This window comes from Chelon labrosus, assembly GCF_963514085.1.
Source record: "Chelon labrosus genome assembly, chromosome: 23".
Classification (NCBI taxonomy): Eukaryota; Metazoa; Chordata; class Actinopteri; order Mugiliformes; family Mugilidae; genus Chelon; species Chelon labrosus.
The window spans coordinates 6,753,646-6,776,339 of NC_140356.1; the positions used below are offsets into that span (position 1 = coordinate 6,753,646).

At 40.5% G+C, this 22,694-nt stretch overlaps 1 protein-coding gene across 6 annotated transcripts in view; it reads right to left on the reverse strand.

The window, feature by feature from the left end:
• The window catches only part of lrmp (lymphoid-restricted membrane protein), a gene marked incomplete at its 3' end in the record, with an annotated part of 31,250 nt that overhangs the window by 6,220 nt on the left and 2,336 nt on the right, over positions 1-22,694 (reverse strand). For 2 of the 6 annotated variants that reach the window (XM_084573472.1, XM_084573467.1), the window contains exons 2-31: positions 21,861-22,588; positions 20,351-20,461; positions 19,243-19,423; positions 18,076-18,134; positions 17,901-17,976; positions 17,591-17,749; positions 17,369-17,486; positions 16,703-16,753; positions 16,455-16,532; positions 16,172-16,228; positions 15,930-15,989; positions 15,473-15,537; positions 15,272-15,365; positions 14,677-14,823; positions 13,835-13,936; positions 13,006-13,157; positions 11,555-11,666; positions 10,546-10,825; positions 9,328-9,380; positions 7,619-7,718; positions 6,863-7,028; positions 5,252-5,339; positions 3,043-3,089; positions 2,827-2,915; positions 2,508-2,698; positions 1,836-1,926; positions 1,653-1,707; positions 1,521-1,548; positions 669-809; positions 57-191 (exon numbers count right to left, since the gene is read on the reverse strand). In XM_084573472.1, coding sequence (XP_084429598.1) covers positions 57-191; positions 669-809; positions 1,521-1,548; positions 1,653-1,707; positions 1,836-1,926; positions 2,508-2,698; positions 2,827-2,915; positions 3,043-3,089; positions 5,252-5,339; positions 6,863-7,028; positions 7,619-7,718; positions 9,328-9,380; positions 10,546-10,825; positions 11,555-11,666; positions 13,006-13,157; positions 13,835-13,936; positions 14,677-14,823; positions 15,272-15,365; positions 15,473-15,537; positions 15,930-15,989; positions 16,172-16,228; positions 16,455-16,532; positions 16,703-16,753; positions 17,369-17,486; positions 17,591-17,749; positions 17,901-17,976; positions 18,076-18,134; positions 19,243-19,423; positions 20,351-20,461; positions 21,861-22,539 — 3,765 coding nt within the window. In that variant the 5' untranslated portion in view covers positions 22,540-22,588. The remainder of the gene's footprint in view (positions 1-56; positions 192-668; positions 810-1,520; positions 1,549-1,652; positions 1,708-1,835; positions 1,927-2,507; positions 2,699-2,826; positions 2,916-3,042; positions 3,090-5,251; positions 5,340-6,862; positions 7,029-7,618; positions 7,719-9,327; positions 9,381-10,545; positions 10,826-11,554; positions 11,667-13,005; positions 13,158-13,834; positions 13,937-14,676; positions 14,824-15,271; positions 15,366-15,472; positions 15,538-15,929; positions 15,990-16,171; positions 16,229-16,454; positions 16,533-16,702; positions 16,754-17,368; positions 17,487-17,590; positions 17,750-17,900; positions 17,977-18,075; positions 18,135-19,242; positions 19,424-20,350; positions 20,462-21,860; positions 22,589-22,694) is intronic. The other 4 variants (XM_084573469.1, XM_084573468.1, XM_084573470.1 and 1 more) reach the window with 4 other exon arrangements.

A 22,694-nucleotide genomic window follows, 5' to 3' on the forward strand; every position in this document is an offset into this window, starting at 1 on the left:
ATGATGTCGCTCTGTGGGAAAAAAAAGTTCAGTTTCTGTATTTAGACAGCACAGACCTGGTGAATCGCTCCTAGCATCTCAGAGCGACTGGACACCCTGGTCATGGACTGGATGAGAATATCCAGGTTTTTCTGGAGCCTCTGGATGATCTCCATAGACTGGTTGTCATCTTCACACAGTGGAGTCAGAGCCTAAGGGAAAAAGACAAAGAGCAATGAAGGTATATACACAAGAAACAAAATTAATTAATTCACAGTAAAGGGTTTGCACACCATTCTCTCTACTACGCTATGTGACTTTCAAAAACTGTGAAACCACGCTTAATTACACAATATATTGTCTGATGCAACTTCAGGCGGTCTAGGTTTGTGCTACACATTGCGCAACAAAACCTTTAGTAAATTTGCTGTGGTATCATCTCTGTATAAGATCTAAATCATTTATCACGCAAAGATGGCTGAAGCATGAGATTCTCACCACATCAGTTAAGTATTTATACAAATGCTGAATGTCTACAGAAACTGTACTATTAAAAAAAAAAAAAAAAAAAAAGGTGCATAAAAGTACTATAACTGAAACATTCACATTTCTAAGACTGGGGGAAAGAAAATATGTGAGCAACTCAGCAACATCTCCATCCATACAAAGCTGGACAGCTGCACACAGACCTGCAGTAATCCCTTGCAGCTGGACACTTCCCTGCGGACGTTCTCTTCAGCTAGGTCACGTGACCTCTCCTCCAGCCGGAGCCTCTTTTCCAGGGTGAACATGTCACACTTGAACCCCAGTGCCAGACGCTGGAATTCTGCCTGAAAAAACGAAAGAGAGACTTTAGTATCTTTTGGGATGTTCTGTTTTGGCCCTCGCTGCATGCACCACATTCTTCTGGTTGCAGACATGATGTATAGTATGATGTCTTTATTTGATAAAGTCAGGCTTTCTGTTATCAAAAACACCATCTCTGTGCTAGTAGTTACACTGGTTACATTCTGAATCATCTACACTTCACAGCTTTAAAGAGGGTTAACAAATAAATTAATTATTTAAATGAGTAAAAGTAATATGTCAAATATATCAAAACCACTCTCACATACACATAATCCCTCGCATGGAAGCCAGATGGAAGTTCCCACACCCATACATTTACCCATACGCCCAGCAAAGATCTGTCCGGCTGCTTTGGTCAATTTTTATGCGGTGATAGACAGAAGAGAGACAGCAGCATAATAATAAGTGCTGTTGGGTTGATTTTGTCTATAACACAATGGCTCTGATTGGTTGTAGCACTATCCAATTGCATACAGAGGTATGTTTTTTCTGTACAGGTTGAAACACGACCCATAATGAAATCAAATAGCATGTTATTAGACTCAAATTCAGGTAAGCCACTGAGTTGGGCTATGCCAGACTAAAAGGATTCCCCAAATCTGTGCCTTTTTACATCTAAAACATCTAAAACTGTAAACCAGTTGGTTTACAAAGCTCACTGCAGAATATTTGGTATCAGGTAGTACACATACCTCAATCTCCTTGTCACTTGGTAACAGGCTGTAAATGAAACAATAATTAGGAACATGTGTAAAAAACCTTCCTGAATACACACATGAACAATTGCGGGTTAAAGCTGCTACGATAATCAATTGCTGTCTTACTTGTTCTTGTCCTCTTTAACGTTGTCATGAGTGTCAGAGTTGATTGATGTCTCAGCTAGAGGGGAATGCAGAGAGTAAATCACAAAACAACAAGTATATGTCCAAAATAAACAATTTAGTTTTAGTAAAAGTAAAAAAGGAAAAGTAGAAGCAGTCATTTAAAAAGAAACAGTGCATATTTACACATACACTCCTTCTCATTTGCCATGCTGGTCTCACTTGGGTCCTCCCGAACCTTGCGCTCCTCAACGGCCCCCATGCTGCGCGAGAACTCCTGCAAGGTCCGCACAAACATTAAGGCTTCTTCCACCTCCTCCTGCTCTGCTTTTGAGTCTGATTTCTCCATTCTCATAGTCCCCTCATGATCCATATTGCTCCTTCACTACTCTCCCTTCTCCTTCACTAGCCTACATGATGAAGGGAGAATGAGGATTCAAAGCAGCTGGCAGTGTACTTGGATCTTGATTCTGAATGATCTGATCCTGAGTGAAGCTGTAATCAAAATATGCACTCTCTCTTCCTCCCTCTCTCTCCTTATAGGCACACTAACGCTCACATGGTCACACACTCACATAGCTGGAAAGACAACATTTCTTGCACCAATGGCCACAGACTTATCACAGACAAAGAAATGTAACTTGATCCTGGCGTCATATCTAATGTGGTGAAGCCATTTTAAGACAGCTTTTTTTTTTTTTTTTATTTCTTTTTTTAAATTCAACAAAATGCCAACACAAAAACATTATGATCCATTCCAGCAATATTCAGGTAAGTAGGTCGGTAAGACTTTAAATTCTTATTGGTATAATATTACTTAAGCAGTTGCTGAAAAAGTGGGCGTAGAGCAGGTCTTACCAGTTCCCTCTTATGTTTGCCACGGAGGATGGCGTCCTTTTTGGCGTCACTAACCTTCGAATGGCTGGGGTCAGAGGTCATGCTGCCCATGCCGTTCCCCGATTGGTTGGCGTGTGTGAAGGAGGATCCTGATTGCGGAGAGCTGCTGTCAGAGAATGTGGTAGGCGCACTGCTGGTCAGGCGGTCTGTTCCTGGAATAGGGAGTTGGTGTGTGGGTGGTCAAAGTTACACATAGATGTAAGAAGGCGTAAACAACCGGCCTGCTCTGACATTTGTTTGTCGCTTTCTCTACTTCATGCAAAACAGATTTTCCTCCTACCTGCCATGCTGACTGCAACAGCTGGAGCCTCAGTTGCACTGTCCTGCACGCTCTCCTCTTCTTCCACCAGCACAGGTAACAGGCTCGTGCTGGATAGATATACATATACAACACTAGAGCATTTGTAGATAACAAACCTTAATATCGCTATCAAACAACACAAATAAGTTTTAAGCAAGTGTCATGAGCTAATGTAGAGTTCAGTGAACAACTCACCTGTCCTCAGCTGCTGATCTGTCTGCCAACTGGTCCTGGCTCTGCCTCTAAGATTGAGAAGAGTAAAGGCAAAAAAAGCAAGGGGTGAGAAAAAGACACGGGCCTTGTAGCACGTTTTCTGTTCCGAATTAAAAGAAATGGTTAATGATTAAAAAAAAAAAACAACGCATGCACACATACGTTTGCATACATGTAGCGTACCTGTCCCATGGCAGTGAAATGCTATCTAAGCTGTACAGAGAGTGGAAGAGAAAGATTGGGCTGATTCCTTATATAATGTGGAGTTACATGGAGAGCTTTGCAGCTCTACTAACATGTGTGTGTGTGTGTGTAGCTGAGAAGGGCGCTCAGTTAACACTGGCATAGTGCTAAGTAGTGGAGGCGGACTGCGTGCACACACTGTCGTAGAGCAAGGTGAGAGCTCCCAGCAATGTAATGGGATATTGTGTAATGAATGTACATAATATCTGTTCTGACATGGCTCAAAATAGGAGAGCTGCCTTATTTCACCGAATTTACAACTTAAGCCTTTCATGACATTTTATACTCAAAAAATAAAACTGGCTGCTGTTATTCCAAATGTTTTTTCTAAAATGTTTTTGTCAAGCTTTTGTCTATTACTAATCTATGGTGTTAATAGTCATGATAAGCATTTATCTTCTCTTTGTAAATGGCAGCGGCAAAATGAATGTTAAGTCAAAACTTAAGAACATGACTGGAAGTCAACTTAATGGTCCAGTGTGCAGGATTTAGTGGTAGCTAGTGGTGAGGCTGCAGATTCCAAAAACAACCTTTCTTTTTCAAGCGTGTAGGAGAACATAAAGTGGCTAAATGACATGATGAGGTGGTGAATAATATAAAATCCTTTCTAGGACCAGTATTTAGATTCTGTTCTGGGTTACAGTACAAACGTGGTGGGGCAAGATGGCATGCCCCTTGTCAGAGGACCTCCTCCTTATGAAGATTGTACACATACCACTTCTGCTACCAGATAACAAAGCAAATGTTAATAATGTAGGGATACACAATGGTTCAATTTGTCTATAAGATGTGGACAATGAAAATGTCTTAATTTACAAGTAAAACAACAATTTGAATATATCCAAATAATCTTGTCCATATGTAACGCCACTCCAGATTTACGCCAGGACTTGCTTTTGAAATATCAGAACCACCTTGATTTGGCTAAAAGTCATGTTTGACCTGGCTTCTCAGAGTGTTTGAACAGACTGATAGCATCGGAGACCTTTTCTTTGCTCCCCTCTGATTATCTCTCAGTAGGGTCCAGCATACGACCAGCAGGTGTAAGAGCACACAAAACAAGCTGATGGATCTGACAACAAGATGTAAACCTGTCTGTACTGAAGGAGCATCACAATATACGTTAACCAGGAAAAACACCTCCTGGTTCAAACATGAATATACTGCCAGTCCATCTTACATAATTATCATGACAAAAAAAAAAAACCTCATTCTGTAGACATGTGTCAAAGCAGTTCATTCTAAAGACGTACTGATTCAGACACAGAAAACACAGTGGTGCTCAAACAATCAATGGACACAAAACTCTTGATAATAAGTAGCGTAAATAATCAATCAAGTAAAAATGCTAAACATTTGGTGCTTTGAGCTTCTGACATTGAATCTCTTCGGTGTGTCGATTAAATCAAATGATCGGCATAAAAATTTTATCAATTAATAAAAACAAAATGCAGTCACTTTCTCTTAACCAATATGCTTTGCATTAAGCATTATGTCAAACGGTAAGAAAACCTGAAGCAACTTAAAGTAAACTTTGCAATATCACTGAGCAATATCAAGTATATAGTACTTGCCTACTTTGGCAAAAGTTCAGTGAAGCGGATCATATTACTCCCTATATCAGTGACTTGAACCGTGATGAGAAACACAGTCACATTCAGATTTTTCCTTTAATTTTACAATCCCTGCTTTCTCCTCCTTGGCCAGGATGAGGATTTCCCTTCACTGCCTTTCTAAAGAAAAGAAAGCCTAAGTCCAGCCCACTGAACATCCACCTACCTTTAAAACACGCCCACATATACCCTACCAAGGCACACACAAAAAAAACAAAAAAAAAACAAATGGTGGGCCAAAAAGAGGAAGGGGAAGCTGGGGGTAGTAGGTACTGAAGAGAATAGAGGAAACTGTATACCTCTATGTACTGAAACACTTCCTCTCTGCAACTGACCTTAGTACGACTCATGTCTCCTGTAGCCGAGTCTGTCTTGCCTTCTTTCTCTTCTTCTCCGCTGTGGTCCTCACTGGTCGGCTGGGTGCTAAGCACAATTGAAAGGTCAAAAGTCAATTGTCAAGCACTATCCATTTTCAGAGTCTTGATTTCTACACATTGGACACATACTAGTCTTCTAATTAGACGCGGACGTTAAAGTATGAGTCGAAGAGAGATGAGGAACAGCCTCCATCTCTTCGGGAGGCGGACCGTCTATGCAAAGCATGGCCAGAGAGATTCTAATTAGCCTCGGTAGTCCTCCCACAGCAAGGAAAACACCCATTTGATTAACAAATGTGGCCCACGTCATAGGGAAATGAGGAAACTCAGAAAAATGATGACTTCAGTTGTGACTACTGTGGCTATTGATAAGACCTATCAACTTCAAATTTAGCAGGGGTAGTTTATACTGCTATGAAAATTAGCCATGCTGTCTATGGAGGCTTATGTATTGTATGTGACAAATGAGATTTGCCAGTTCAAACAGAAGCTGAACAGATGCGTCTGTGGACAGTATTCCTTTCTAGTTGTTTTGGAGAAAAGACTTTTAAAGTTTGTGACTGTATACGCTCCTTCCCTCATCTACATCTGCCCAGTGACGCCTCTGTATTAATTAAGCAGTAATGCACTAAGCTGACACACCATGCAATGTGTTACAAGGATACAAAGTCATCCTTGGAAACCGTTTGAAAGGAGCAAGCAATTAAAAATACTAGGCAGGTACTGTATGAACCCTCAGCCTGTCATGTGCTCTCTTCAGTCAGTCTGATCAACAAACCTATTATGAAGTAACAGGGCGTCTAAGAGGAAATAGAACCAGCTGCAGTTCTGGTGTGCTTTGGAAGCTAGCCAGGTAGTTGAGTATGTCTGTAGAATGTTGCTAGATGATATCACAAAGCAGGTTAAAGAACGTGCACACAAGATTGCGTCTGGTACACACCTTCATGAAATTATCCAGTGCACTGAAACATGGCTTTAATGTTATCTATAAGTGTAGTCTTAATGTTTTCAAAGTAATGATTATATATAATTTCATCATTAAACACATTTAAGACAAACTGAAACAGATAAGTCTCAACATTTTTAAACAGACACATGAACCAGCTTATTATCAGTGACGAGTTAATTTCCTGCCTTTTTTCTTTCCATCCATTACAGTGTATTTATTTTGGGCAATCCTGTTTCAGACAGACAGACATTATTATCTCAGATGTGTCATGGGAAAAGAATGCATCAGAGGTCATATTCAGATAGATCAGTATAACGTGCTGTGACATGGCACCATGGCTCTCGCTCTGTCTCTGTCTCTGTCTCTGTCCGTCTCTCTGCCAAATTAAAAATAGCTTTGATCAAAAAACATTTTCCTTCACTGAATACAATAAATTAGTTTTGCTATTCACTCTAAACCTTAACACATGTCTTTACCTTTAAAATATTTCAAGATTTAGATCATTAAACATTTTAAAAATTCCCTACTTTGGCACCCCCTAGTGGTAGTTCCAAAAAAGGACGCTTCATTTATTTATTTATTTTTTTATTTTTTTTTAACACCATGGTTTCTTCGGTTACCTCTCACTGTGGGTGATGGTTTCATCAGGTCCAGGTGATGTGCAGTTGGGAAAAACCATATCAGTTGATGTAGGAGGAGTATTGGTTTGGTCCTGTTCAGGCTGGTTGCTCAGAGTTTGAGCAGGGCCACAAGAGTTAGACTCTACAGTGTCACAAACCTTTGTGCCTGCCAAGACAAAATTAAAATGATTTAATCTAATAAATAAACCTTCAGTGTTATCACGTGGACAGCTGGGATAGGCTCCAGCAGACCCTCGCGACCCTTAACAGGAATAAGCGGGTACAGAAAAGTAATGAATGAATGTTATCACGTGTCGTAATTCACTCTTATACGACACAATATCAAATGCTCAGTGTAACTTGGATATAAATTACACGAACATCAGCTGTAATTTTAATTTTATAAAATCTAACTAAGCGTAATGAAAGTTACTAAACACAAAGGATATTAATAACTGATATATCCAGTTAACTAAATATATTTATCATCATATGACAGAAACAGTTTCACAGAACCACAAAACAAAAATGGTGCTCATTCTGTGCCATTTAGAAGAGTTTGACCTTCAAGATTTAGTCATGTCTTCTCTAAACAAACAGAATACCAAGTGAGTCAGGAAATGACTCACTCTTTGGTTAAGTAAGTAAAGACAATACAGCTGTAGTCTACATGACAGCAGGGGGCGAAAAGTGAAACAAAAGGATTATGAGTGATCCATATAAGTGAATTATGGAGAGAGAGAGAGAAAGTCTTACTGTTGTTCTCTGAGTGGGACAGATCAGGGAAAGCATCCGCCTCTGGGTGTCTAATGCTGGCAGCTTGTATGTGGGCGGTCAATGGTACCGCTGCCTCTTCCTGAAAACACATGCACACAGAAAGTGTATGATAAATATTCAAAAAAGGACATGGGTGAAAAGATCAAATAAGCAACACACATTAACCATGCACAGCAGCAGGCACACAATCAGTCAATAGAAACCAACATGGAATGAGAAGACGTTGCATAACAAAATCTTACATCTGACAGTGAAGACAAAGAGCCTGTCCCCATGTGTGACGGATTGTTGGAAAGACCCTCAATTACTGTCATCTTTATAGGATTTCAAAAGCAAACCTTACTTTCATTCTGCTGGCAGCACTGATGGAGTGTTTAATTTAGTTTTATAAACCTTACAGGCATGGGAATTAATTAAACACTGAGCAGAATGTATAACATTCAAGACACTGAGATTATAGTTACTTCTCTTCCTTTACCCGCAGTGTGATGTTATGGTTTCATCACTGCCACTCTTTATAAGGAAGCAGACAGCTTAAGTACAAACATGCAGACTGCTGCCTGTGAGCAGAGGCTGTGATAATGACACATGAAGAGCCATTTGATAGGCAAATGGCAGATGGAGAAAAAGAAAGGGAGAGAGTGCAAGCATCAAGAGAGGACTGTGAGAGGAAGGGAGAAGTGGTAAAGAAATATTTCTGTAAATTTATATCTTCCTGGCAGTCATTGGATCATATTCACTTAAGAACAGTAAAAACATGACAGGAACAGGAACTGTTGCTGTGTGCAAGGTCATTCTACCTAGCTCTTATCTGAAACTGAAAGCTTAGAAATTTAATATGTCAAAGAACCCTTGAATGCACTAGTAGGAAGAGTGTGCGAGTGCCCTTGTCTGCAACTGTGACAAAAACGTGTGAGGAGTGTGGGGGGAATTAAATGCAAAACCAGACTAAATGTGCACTGAGACGAAGTACCCACATCCTGCAAGTGTCAAACTAATTTTCATATAGTACTGAAGTTTATAACTTTAAACTTCACCATCAATACCTGTTGAAGTTGTTAACCATGACACTGAAAGATTAAGAACTTCCTACTTCCTTACTGCAACTGCAGAGGAAATGTTTACTCATATTCCCAGCAACAACAGCTGACTTTTGTATGAATGTATGAAAACTTGACTGGCGAGAAAACCTAAAGTCATCTACTCTCAGTCGAGTTGCAGTACTTGTTCAGTCAGCAGACCAATCTGCTTTCACAACCAAAATTTTTTAGGTTCAGAGGTTTGCTGAAAGCCAATTGTAATACGTTCAGTTTGGTTATAAAAAATAATAGTTTCAAGGAAGTATCGTATCATCTTAAGTCTGGTACCAAGTTACACTGTCAAGAGTTGTGTGTACATATATATATATATATATATACACACAACTAGACTGCAACATCCCTCAGGGAAGAAGACTTATTTGATAAGACATTACCTTTACAACTGAGATTCTGATATGTTTCATCTACCAGCTGAAAGGGTTGTTTACTGATTTAGAGAGTATAGTATAGTTCAATGTATTAACAAACAGAATAAAATCTTTAATTTATAAATCATACTTTAAAAGGTATTTTAAAAAGAGTGCTACCAATGCAGAAATCCACACATGGTGAGAAGCTCATCTGAGCACATTTCAAAATTTTATTTACCTGGAAAGGTTGACAATTCACCTCCTGCTCTGACTCAGTGCCAGCTGCAGAGCCTATAACAGACAGAGCAGAAAAGATGAGAAAATACCATTAAATTCAGGAAGTAATAAAAGGAGGATATAGCAGGCCGAAAAAGGACAAAGCAAAGAAGCTTATTAAGAACCAAGAACCTTGTCCAATTCATCCATGGGCTAATGGCCGTCAAAAAAAAGCAGCCGCACCTTTACCATAAAAGGTCAGACTGTCTATTATGCAAGAAATAGAGCTGAAGGAGAGGCAGATGGGTTAAAATACCATGCATGGCTTCTAAGGGGTCATTAATGACCACATTTGCACTTTGTTTTCTGTTTCTCTGCCTGCCAGCTGCTCATGCAGGCAGAGGAATGGGGATTACTGAGTTCACTTCATGGTCTCAGACCAGTCCTACACCTGGCCATAGAAGGACCTTGAAGAAAAGAAGATTTCCCATCCTGTGTTGAGACACACTCACTCTCTCACACAACCTTTAGAAGCACAGGGCCACAACAGCCATAGAAGGCAGGGGTCTGCTTCCAAGGGCCTCAGAGTGTGTGTATCCTTACAGTGAGTGTGTACTAAACTAATGCTTTAAAGGGGGCTCGGCGCCCTGTGACTGAAGAGGGGAATAATCCACTCTATCACACACACAAGAGTCAACACTCGGAGATAATAAGAATGGGTAAGCCCTTGTTCACCTACAGATCATCCTGTGACGCACTGTGTGAAACCTACAAATCATCATCACATCTACTACAACACCCACACATCTATAGTTAAACAGGTTTATCTAAAATAACATTTGTGCTAATTTGAAAGTTTTAAATACAGGATTTTCAAGCGTGCTTATTTATATTAACAATTAAATTTGGAAACTGAAATTCTCTTAATTTGCAGGATGTATTAGCTCACATTGTTCTTAGCCCAAGGCTCATTTTACTGTTAAACCAAGAAGAAGAGTGAGCAGAGGGTTCACGGCAGGGTCAGAAAAATGTTAAACTATATTTAGTTCCATTTAACTTGGCTTTAAATTGGTATTACAGGATCAAAGATGACTCTTCAAATTTCTCTACTTTCCCTTTGATAACTCAGAACATCTTATCTGCTGAAAGGCAGTTATAAATGAATAGCTACACTGGCACATTCAGACATTTTTACACATAGTCTCAACAAAAAGTGGACACGTAGGTGTCTGCCACTTACCTTGACTGTCTCTCACTGATCCCAGCACAGCCTGGGCCTCAACAGAGAGGACAGACATAGGAGTAGACACATCCCTCACGTGTCCATCTCCTGCTGTATCCACCACCATCCACCTCTCCTCCCCGTCCTCTTTTTCACCTCTGTCTGTTATTTTTTCTGGAGTTTCTACAAGTCTCCCGGCTCTTTGCCCGTCCTGAGTCCGGGAATTCCTCTCCGTTAGATCGTTCTTCAGGAAGTCTTGGAAAGCAAACTCCTCATCCCAGTCCAAGTCATCTCCAGGCTAAAAAGAAAAGGAAGTTAATGCTAAGGTGAAATACACCAAATACCAAATGTTGAAAAATCCCACTGAAGGTAAATGGACATTCCTACTCAAGACTACTATCCAATTACAGTATTAAAAAAAAAGCTGCCATCATGAAACAAAAATATTAATTCAATAATGTACATCACAGATTCCAAAAAATCTGTCAGAAATACTGAAAAAAACTTTCTGGAAAATACAGAGTTAATCCTGAGTTATATTTAATATCTTTCAAACTTAGAACTGCATTATTTGGCAGCTTGGATTCTGTATGTAATTAATCAACCTCAGAACCAGGCTCAGCAAAAACAATGGTGTTGTAATGGAAATGTTCAAAATTGCATCAGTGCATTTGCGTTGGGAGCAAAGCGTAGGTGTGTGGTTGCTTTTGATTCTGTGTGCGTGTGCACATGTCCACTTCAGCCGCCAACTCACACTCTGCTCTTTTCTACCAGATACTCCATCTGTCTGAATACAGCATGAGCTCTGTTATTGCTCTCCAAGCAAACCATCTGATGTGCCCCAACTCATTAATAGATACAAAACAAATATATATATTAAAATGTATCATATTCCATAAATATTCTGAAAATTGCATACAGATTAAGATTCAAATGTTACTTTTGATAGTGGTGGAAATAAGTAGCTGCTGCTGTTTATTGCATTTGGCATAATAAATGACAGCATGATCAAGCCTTCTACTCTGACCTCCTCTTCTGGTGAAGGTGTCTGGCATGAGGCCTCTCTGCTGTCCTGAGGTGTCTTTAGCTGCTCGAGCTCATCACACAGCTGCCGCTTCTGGTTCTCCTGCTCCTGCACCCTGCATGCAGTTAGAAAAAGCCCCATTAATAACAGCTCAATGATTATTAGTATTTCAATCAAGATCTGGAAAAAAACATGCAAAGTATCGAAGCATTCTTAACAGCCCTAGGAGACAGTACAGTGGACATACTGTACCCAATCCGCAGGCCCATGCAGTGTCCCATTCTGTTGCCCAGGGTGACCAGCGCCAGTTCTCTGACTGGCCCACTAATAGCTCCTTCTCTTCAAATTTCTAGTTCTTACGCTTAAATCTCAGACTGCACACATACCCTAAAATGTATCCTACAACAAACCCATGATCCCAGCACTTTCCAGGCTTTCTTTGAACAGCCTCCAGTATTACAGAAGGTAGAACTACACCTACATTAAACCCTCTTCAGTTCCTAAGATCACCCTGGCAACTGAACACCAGTAAATCCCAACTGGATAGCCTGTCCAGCTCTCCCTCTCTGGTCTGACACTACACCAGTCTAGCCCTATTATATATCTGAAGGGGAGGCCGTCTCCATGAACACACATACAAACAGACACACGTGCAGCAAGGCAATGCAAATCCATCCACTCACAGTCAGACTAAAATCCAGAAATGGCTCAGACCCAAACCTAGTGAGGCGGGCCCCTTTGAGGTCAATGAGATTAGGATGATTAACAGGTCTTTCTCCCATTCAGTGCAACTGACTGGCCAACTGATACAGAGGACTGGCTAGCAGGGACACCCATGTCAGAAACATTTGCAGGGGTCTGACATTGAGAAATGTGTGTAATGTTATTTATGTAGATTTTAAATTTTTTTTTTTAAAAATGCTATTTTAAAAAGCGATTTAAATCTTGGAAGTGCTGCAAGAACCGTAACAAGCTTACACAGACAGCTAAAGGACTGTATGGACATGGAAAATTAACTTAGCTAACCAGCTGATAGCTTATAATGTCCATACTGCATATTTATCAGTACACTGCTACACTTAATCAGCTCAATTACTAATGTCCCATTCACTGCTGTCAGTACAACTCTACTCTGACAGAAATGTTGTTTTTTTTAGCTCCGCCTACTAGGATTTAATTCAACCAATGAGACCACTGCTACGCAAGAGCAACTCCGCCTCAGCGAAATACTGTCCTGCCTTAAAATCAAGTTTTCTATAATTAGTCACCACAAGATTCACTGCTTTTCTACTCTTTTCCATCTTCCCCTAATATCCGTCTTTCATCCACCTCTGCTCTTATACCAGATTCTCAAACAAAATAACTCCGTGTTCAGCTGCTTTCTAACAGCCCACTAATCTTCACATACACAGACACAAATGAACTGGCAGTGGAGACAACAAAAATGTACTCACCTGACTGAAAGGTGGAGCATCTCCGTGCGAGACCTCCTCATGTTACTGGCCATTTTGATCAGCTCCTTTTCTAATGAGTCTGCGTACTGGGCCAGCTGGTCCAGGCTGAGGACCCAGTCTGCCCTCCTTGTGTCCAGCTCGACCTGTACTTTCTGTGGGAACAAAAGGCCCAGAGGTTGGTCACTCGCCCAGCTGAAAGGCCGCTGGCTGCTCCATAATCTGAGTAAGTGGGTGTCTTTTGCGCTTCCAAAAAGTGATAACAACTAACTGCCACAAAGTACTTCCATGTCAGCTAGCACAGCGGAGAACTAACAGAAAAGAGACTGTCACAGCTCAGTTCCACTAATGATTTCTGTCTCATTTGGTATGTTTACTGCTGTATGGCAGTACGTGGCTAATGAATGCAGAGTGGCAACAATGCAGGAGGAGGGGGAAAGAGAGAGACAGAGAGATACAGAAAGTCAGAGAGAGGGAGGAGGGGAGTGGGCTGTGTTCACGTACAACACACTCACTAAACAGCACTGCTTGGATGGGGCCTGTTGAAGAGTTACATAAGTGAACACTCTCTGGAGAAATAGTGGGTGGTAAGGAGAGAAAAGCAGATAGCAGAGAGAGAGAGAAAAAAGATTGCAACAGGTGAAGGGAGAGGGAGATAGGTCCGTTATATAACTTTATGATTAATATAAAAATGTACTGAGATGGTAAGCAAAAACACAGGAATTCACATTAACACCAATGGCACAGTACACTGAAACTTCACTTTTTTCTTAGGCTTATCACTTTTGTAGGCTGAAGAATAAATTCAAATGTGTATAAAAGTGTATCTGACCTGAAGACTGGCTTCCATGTTGACCCCAGGCTGTGTATGGTCATCCAACAAGCTTCTAACTGTACATAAGACAGAGGCCATTTCTTCTCTGAAATCCATTTTCTGAGAAACAAGTATACAAACAAAACATAAAGAATGGTTTCCGGGGGCAAGCTAAAAGTTGACAGAAAAGTGCTTTCATAAACCAAACATGATACCTTATATGTTCTGATGTGCAAAGAGACCCTAAGCAATTACTGTCTCAAAGTTCAACATCACAATCATTTCTCTGTATATCTATAAAAGGGACGTATTGTTCTCAGGTGGATATTTTTATTCTGGGACACCACTAGAGTAGTTCTGTATGATTCACATTTCAAGAAAATCCCTATTTATCTCATGCTGCCTATTATGAAGCCATAAAGTTGAGCCTCTGCATGACAACAAAACATGAGCAAAAATATGAGCTCAGAGCTCTTTGCAAATCCTGGCAATCAGAACAAGGTTGGACGGGGGCTTTAAAGGCCTTTACTTGTGAGCAACCCCTCTGGGCTGTTGTGGAGGTTTCCCAATGCAAACCTGTTAGGTAATATAATTTCTCATTCTTAATTGGAAGTAGCAGCTTCTCAAAGCCATTCATACGTGTTTACGTCTGAGTAATGCCTGGTATAAGTATAAAAAGTATTGTGTAAGCAAAATGTTCTTTCAAATTCTGGTTTAGTTTTTAGTATGCTGCACCTGCAGTTACAAACCATTTGCAAATCAGTCAACATGAAATAGAAAATATTATATATAAGAATGCTGGGATCACTTCGGAGAAGTGCAAGTCTGGGTTTCACACATAATCACAATCAACTGATTACCAGTTTGTTTAAGAGGCTCTTGAACTCCAGGGCCATGTGCTCAGGGCTGAATCCCTGCAGCAACATCAGCACCTCTCTGTCCAGTGTCTCATCCAGTGGGGAGGCAATGCTCATATTAGTGGGCAAATGTTCAACTCCATGAGGTGCCTGTAGACAAAGACAATAGCTTGAGGTATTCTAAACCAGTCTAATCAGTCAGAAAGCTGCAGAGAGGCCAGAGTGAGCCATGTGAAGAACTGCATTAGTTGTTAAGATAATGGTCTTTATTGTGTGCTGAATGCGAGGGTAACAGAAAGAAAAATCCTCAGATTAATCACCTGCCCATAGGCAAAAAAACTTCTCAGAACAAAGGATGGGATCAGGGGCACTATAAACAGATTACACAACCCAACTAACACTAGATGTATAACTAATACAAGATTTAACAGCCATTAATTCTCCGTCAGGAATCATAAAACAAGACTGAGAAATGGGGATAAGATATTGACAAAATGAGAGAAAAGGGACCAAGCAGGCAAAAGACAACAGAATGGGAAAACTAGAGGGCATAGAAGAAAAGGTATGCAAATAAGACAAACAGCAGGGGAGCGCTGACCTCCAGTGGTGACTGCGCCAGAGCCAGTTCTGTTTGTAGGGATCCTGAGCTGCTCTGATTCAACCTGTAAGCCACCGACAAAGAGAGACTAGCCCTGTAAGAGACAGGAGAATAGAAATAAAAGGGTGGTGTGCAAACAAATTGAACTGGATATATTTCCCCACACGGTGTGCAGGATTTAGGTGCTTCTATTTATCTTACCCAGCCAGGTCTGGAAGAATCATCTGCATCTGGTTCTCTAGCTTGTTCTTGTCCACCCTCAGCAGCTGGAGTCAACAACAGATAACACAACCATGACTCAATACATCACACAGATATTTATAGGTCAGTTATGCTGCCTTCCTTTTCTCTACTACAACAAACTCGTTGGCTATATGCCTTGTGTGTTGAAAGACAGCAGGTGGCTTTATTCCCACAGCTGAACAACCAAGCTGCAAGTGATAAGCTTGTTGCACACAGGACATAGAGGACTATCTGTACAGTAAAAATACAAAAATGTATATTTTGTCTGTATCAAATACCAATCATATTTAAGGTAAAAGATAAGCTCAAGTAATCAATTTTCCAGAAACCCACTACTTTGGTGTGGCCCATTTGGGCACAGAAATCAGGAAAATATGTACAAGCTGAAATAATTATAAAATGTGAAGTTCAAGACCTCTGTGATGGAAGAGTATTCCTCTACTGCTGCCTTCAGCTCTTCTATCTGTCTGCTCTTCTGTAGGAGATAAGTGACAAAAGACAGAGTAAGACAGAGTCAGCCTGATATATCTTTTTAGTTTATTCGAGTAGCTCAAGCAATTACAAATGGTGAATGTATACAAGCAATATTTTATACAAAATGACCAGATATCTTTCCATCACAGTAAAATGGATTGTTAAACAGGATACAATGCTTACCTCTAGTATCACAGCTTCCTTTTCGCTAATGACCGCATCAAAAGAGTGGATTTGCACCTGAGGACAAGGAAGGAACTGTTACATAACAACATAATAAGGGCACAAGTACAATGGCATGGCGATTGACAAAGAAAGGAAGACACAGTATAAAAAGGCCCGAGGACATGGGAGAAAAAATAAGGGAAGGACACCGTGCAAGAGGAGCACATAGAGATAAAAAACAGAGCTGTAATAACCCAGAGCAAACTATGGAAAATTATTCTGGAAGGACAGGTAAAGGTACCTGAAGGTCAGTGTTAATGTCATACAGCTCCGTTATTCTCCTCTGAAGCTCGTCTGTCTCCATGGTGACCTTGAAGTTCTGAGGACGATCAGAGGGGAGTTAGAGCAGCTGGTCACATCCCTTCATGAACAAACTTGTGACAACATACTCCCTGTAAACAGTCTATGAATGGGTGAGTATTACTGATGTCTGTGAAGTCAGGTCATTGATCTCACAGTCAGCTATACTGACAAATGTCAGTGCAGTACCTCTTCCTGAAGAGATGCGATCTTGGCGATGAGACTCTGGTTTTCTCTCTCCTGAAGGGAAGAAAATCATCAAAGCATACTTATTTTCTATTCTGTTACATTCTATTACATTATTCAACATTTAAAATACAAGCTACAAAACCCCTAAGGTGCAGTAGTAATTTGACGGTTTTATTTAGGAGGTTGGTTCCACCTAGACAAGGATTTCAGTTTAGATTAAAAAAATAATGCACTGCATCTAATGAGTCTCTATCTGAACATTTACTATAAACTATTTGAAAAAGTGCAGGCACAAAATACTCAACAGGTGATTGAATTAACCATGTGTCAGTCATGGGCTCAAAAAAATCAGATTAATGAATGGTAGCTAGCTGTGTGTCTGGTATGTTGGTAGATACTTTTTACTTCCCTTTTAAGGAATATTTGCTCATTTGCTCAAGGAAAACATACAGTTGAATTTTGTTGCCATCACACCTACAACAGACCTGTTCTGTCAGAAGTGTATAGCTTTAAACCTTATTAAATAGATCATGTCTTAATCATGTCATGAGAATCCATCAGCCTCACATGGTAAACAATCATCTAAATGTGTCAAATCATTATCACTTGTCTGAAAGTCCACTTCAGCACAAGACAAAAGAAAAAATGGCTGGATTTTTGACTGACCACATGTTTGCTGTGGGCAGAGGCACGAGCTCTGCCTTCCTCTGTACAACTCAGAGTGGCCTTCATCTCCTCCACTTCCTCCGTCAGAATCTTCTCCTTCTGTGCCAGTTGCTGGTGACTGTGCATGAGGACAAACAGACACGAACGTTATCAAAACACTGTGTGCTGTTGCAATACATTTGGCCCATAAAGAATATTTGCATGCAGGTTAGAGCATCTTACGCTTTGGCCTGATTGCGTAGCTCCTCGTTCTCCTCTGCAAGCTTCTGGTTGCTCTCCTCCATGCCCTCCACCACCTGCTTCATCTTTTTCACTTCCTCCTGGAGCTTTTGGTTGCTCATCTGGAGGTCAGCAACACAGTTTACCAGCTCTGATGTTTCACTGAGGAGGAAAACACACAAACACACATGCAGGCATAATGCCGCTTACCTTTATAGAGCAAGGCCATGTGTGGGTGGTCACGGTCAGGTGAAAACAACACTATGGCACCTTTATACAGATATGAACAAACAGTATTGCAAACATAACTTACAATTCTGCTCTGGATACCTCCCCTCCAAAAGCCTCCAAGCTCCCAGAGGTCATATTGAGCAGCATAGACCTCTTGGCTGAGAAACACAGATGTAAAACACACAAAATTAATTAAAAAGCGTGTTCAATACAAGGGAATGAAAGGCAAACATATGGGTAATTATATGAACATTCACCAGACAGGCTGTCTCTGAGTTTTACTGAGTCCTGGGTGATGTCATCTGTTTGGTCTTCCCTAAGATAAAACAAGAGAAACCACATTTTTTTTTTTTTTAAATGTAGACAATAAATTGCTTTGATGATGATTTGCTGAAATGCTTAATTTTTGATGGCAGGGATGTTCAGCACTAGAATCTGCAGCACTCAATTTAATCTAAAGCTCATCCTCTATGATGTATAAACATACTCGGGCGGCACAGACAGCTCTCTGGTCAGTGCACGGAGAATGACCCATCTAAAAGACTTTCAAGGGTGCGACCAGTTGCATACAGGTAAGTATAACCATGTCTTCACCAACTGTTTGGTCTACCCAGAAATAAGACACGGTCACAAAAACTGGATCAGTAGGCAGGCAATATAGCTAAAAGTAGAGCTTACACATCAGGCTAAGATGCATCATCTCTCACAGGTTTGTCAACATTTGATGTACATGTGTGTAGTATTAATTCTATCTAATATACTGAACCTGTATATTTTTAAAAGCTGCTAAGTTCAGAATAAACAGAGAATCACCTGTCAAGTAGACCCAAGAGAGACAAAATATTATACTGAGAGGAGATACACACGGCTTGAACTAAAAATTATCACCAGTTATCTCTCATCTGATGCATAACCTGCCTACACAACATCTAGTTGCATAACTCAAACTGACTTTATTCTCTGTAAGGCTAAAAAGAAACATCAGGTCTCATAAACATGTCGCACCATGTCCTCAATTTTTGTGTTAATGAGGTGAAAACTCCACAACAACAAATATGTTTAGAAAAACACAGAGCTGATTTATATAACCACTTAGTCACAATGTAGCTGAGAAATAAAATGTGAGCCAACATAAAAAAAATAAAGAAACTGTAGAAAAACACTACAAATCCAAGTGAAATTTGGTCCCGAGTTTTAAACTGTAAAACAAGTGGCTTTATTAGTCATACTGTTTAAAGTCTACAGTCCAACCTAAAGCCTCAGTGGGAAGTTTCTAAATTACATCTTCCACTGTGACGCCTACAATTTAAAATAAAAGTGAAACAAAAGTAGCCCGCGAGATTTTCTGAGTGGAAGATACTCAGAACCTTTGGGGACATGTTCAAAAGAGAATATTTTGGAGTAAAGCAGCTGTCTGGCATTACCTGTTGTTGCGGCAGTCATCGATCCACTCCCTCATGACGGCATGGTAGGTGTCCAGATCTATAGAGACATCTTTGTGTTCTGGGTCCAGCATGTTGCAAAGTTCCTCCAGCCCACTGTCTTCTGTGCTGCGGCTGGTGGTGTGCCGCAGGTAGTCCACTATATGAGACACATACACTTTACCTAGAAGATGAGAGCATGAAACTTTAGTTACGTTCCCTTGTAAAACATACAGGATAGTGTAATGTTCAATACATTTTAATAATTTGTTTTGTGACCTCCTCAGGGTATGTACTTGCAATGTTCTTGTACATTTCAATGATTGACGTGTATTTACCACCACCAGAAGCGTCATGACAAATTGTGGTTATAGGTGTAGCCAGCAAACTGGAAACCATAGTGACAGAGTTACAGTTAACTTGTCTGGTAGATGGTTTCACACATTTCTCAGAACTGACTTCCCTCATCGGCCTCTACAGTTTTCAGCACAGTAGTCTAAACATTGGGCCACATGTCTGCTACCATGCAAATTACATTGAGCGAGTTTAACTTTCATAAACCAAAAGCATGTTTCACACTAGAAATCAATGTGGGAAACTCCAAATAGTGAATCTAATGCTTTCACTATGTTTACAAATGCAATACTCTTCTTCAAACTGTTCCATTTCACATACAACAAAGCACAGTGTAGCTCCTCAGTTTTGTGTCATATTTAATATTTACGTAAACCGAAAAAGAGGACAATCACCTGAATAGGATAAGTAAAAGAAGCAACTGGAGCTTAGGATGTAATAAGATCCAGAGGTAACAGTGAAAACAGGGTAAACTTCTTCAGAAATGGTAAAACAACCCTAGGAATGAGCCAAAGATCCTACTTCTGTAACGATTCCATGTCCTGTACTTCAGCTGCACAATATAGTTGACGCAGGAAAAGCATTAAAAATGACACCTCAGTAGAGATGAGAAAAATAAAAAAAAAAGACTTCTGTTGCCAGTGACCACAGCTACAAGAGGAAGGCAGAAAAGACTAACAATGTGTGACTGTTTTAAGATGAGAGGATGTCTCCTGCCTTCGACACAAGAAACGCATGTGAGAATGTGTGGGCGTACCTCTGCGCTGAGTATCACACGCATGAAAGATAGTATCCAGCAGATTCTCTTCACAGATGAGACTTATTTCTGCCATATTCTCCTTCCTGTTTTCAGAGGCAATCGAGGGTCCTGAAGGAGCATGAATATGCAACACACACAAAACACACAGACAGTATTGAATTGTAGCAAAGGAAGCACATGATACATTTTCCTTCAGGCAACTGTAACAGTATGACAGCCAGTCATGTTATCCATTACAAAGTTACATAAGACAATCCAGTTAGGGCCTCTAATAATCTTTTATTTAAATTGATTAATTGATAAATTACATTGGATTTTTTCCTCATAAGCCTTGAATTTATAATTAAATCAAATATAGAAAAGAAAAAAAAAATGTCTGGGAGCAAAACTCAGCAAAAGCCAATTTGTTGTAAAAACTAGCTCACGGCTGGAAAAAACTCAACATGAGCTGCTGCGGAGCGATCAGTTCTGTTTACTCATTCCTCACTCTTTTATTAACGAGTACTTTTTTTTTTAAATCCTGGAATAACACCTTTTCTTTGATTCAAATGTGGTAATATTTACCGATTATAAATCTTAGAAGAAAGGGTTATGTATAAAGAGTTCTCTGAAATCATGATACATGGCAAAGCTTAGCAAAAAAAGAAACAAAAAACAAAACGCGAGGATACTGTAATAATGCATTACATAAAGTATAAATTGACTGAATATCAACAGGGAATCTTCCAGTTGTTTTAGTAAACAGTCCTCTTTGCTTTACTCTTTCTCTGCTGTGGCTTAAGAAGGAAAAACTGCCCATGAAGACATGAGGGGAATTTTGAAACATAAACAATGCAGCTTTGAAAGATACCATTTTGACTTGCGTAACACAGTCTGCTGTAGCCTGAGATGACCTGAAGCTGAATGTTAGGACACTCATTTTCATAGATAAAGGACTGCTTTGGTCTGCCATCACTTTAGAAATTGATCTAATTGTGGCTAATATAATACAGGCAAATAATCACAGTGGCTGTAAACCTTTTACGTTTAACATATGGGATGCAATCGTTTTATTATTTTAAATTTTATGGCATTAAGCAGTTGTCCCAACTTTCTTAGTTTTGAAAGAAAACAATGTATTAGACAATTTCATTTAGATTGCTTTCTTCTTGCTTTAATATAAATCACAAGATGGAATTTGACAGCAACAGCTTAATAATTAGTGGACTGATGAATAAAACAATTTCCTTTTATATAAAGATGCAAATCTTTCTAACAATTTGAAATAAACTTAATGGACATGATCAAATTCAAGGACATCTTGCTAATGCACCAAGCCACTGCCTCTGACATTATTTTCTTTCCCCCACGTCTCACCGTTTAACTCAGTGAATGTGGCAAAAACCAAATCCTGCGTTCAAAGCCCAGGAAAAACTATTAAATGAACTGTGGGGTGAAATTTTTGCCTACTACAGTTTCAAAGGTTACCAAATACTTTTTGTGTTGGGTGCACTGACTTCGAACCTACCTCCATCTCCCATGGACAGTCTTTTCACAACCAGAGCTGGGTAGGTCAGCTCACCCTCAGTCAAGTTCGCTGTGTCCGCAGAGCAGAAGTTGAGGTTGCAGGAGAATGTGCTTTGACTTGGAGTAAAGGTACGGGACAAAGGTGGACTCCTGCTCGGCCTCTCGCACTCGGGTTGTTCTGACTGAGGTCCTCGTGTGAATGTAAAGTAGGGGGAGTCCTTGGGCTGGCCTGTGGGTGTCGAGCAATACCTCTGCCATGTCCTCACCTGTCTTAAATCACTGCCATCAGCACCTCTTCTTTCTCCCAGGGTGCTGGTGATAGTATATGTGATATTAGCTGGCGTGGATGGATTCCGTGCAGGGGTGGACGGAGTGTACAGAGGGGCGGAGGGACCCTGACTGTTCTTCTGGGAAGCTGCAGAGCTCGGCATCCCCATCCCTCTTCCCTTGTCCTTCACCCTCTCCCCCTCGGCTCTGTGGAGGGCCCCTTTCTTCAGGATGGCTTCCAGGTTGTGCCTGAGGCCGCACTGGGGGCTGTCGTAGCTGTTAGAGGAGAGCTTGGGAATCTGGAAGGGCGAATTGGGTTCTCGGTCACCGCGCCACTGGATGGTCTGCAGTTTGCGGCAGATGCTGTCCACGGGGTTGTGACGACGCGAAGGCTGAGGCGTGAAATAATCCATGCTGATGAGGCTGCAGTGCTGGCTTCCTGGCTAGAGGAAAGGCTGGATTCTGAGGCGAGAGAGGGGAAAAAAACTATTTGAAAGTGAAACACTGATGGAGGTGCAGCATAACGCCCACATGGTCCATCCATATCCATCATGATGGATAAATTGTA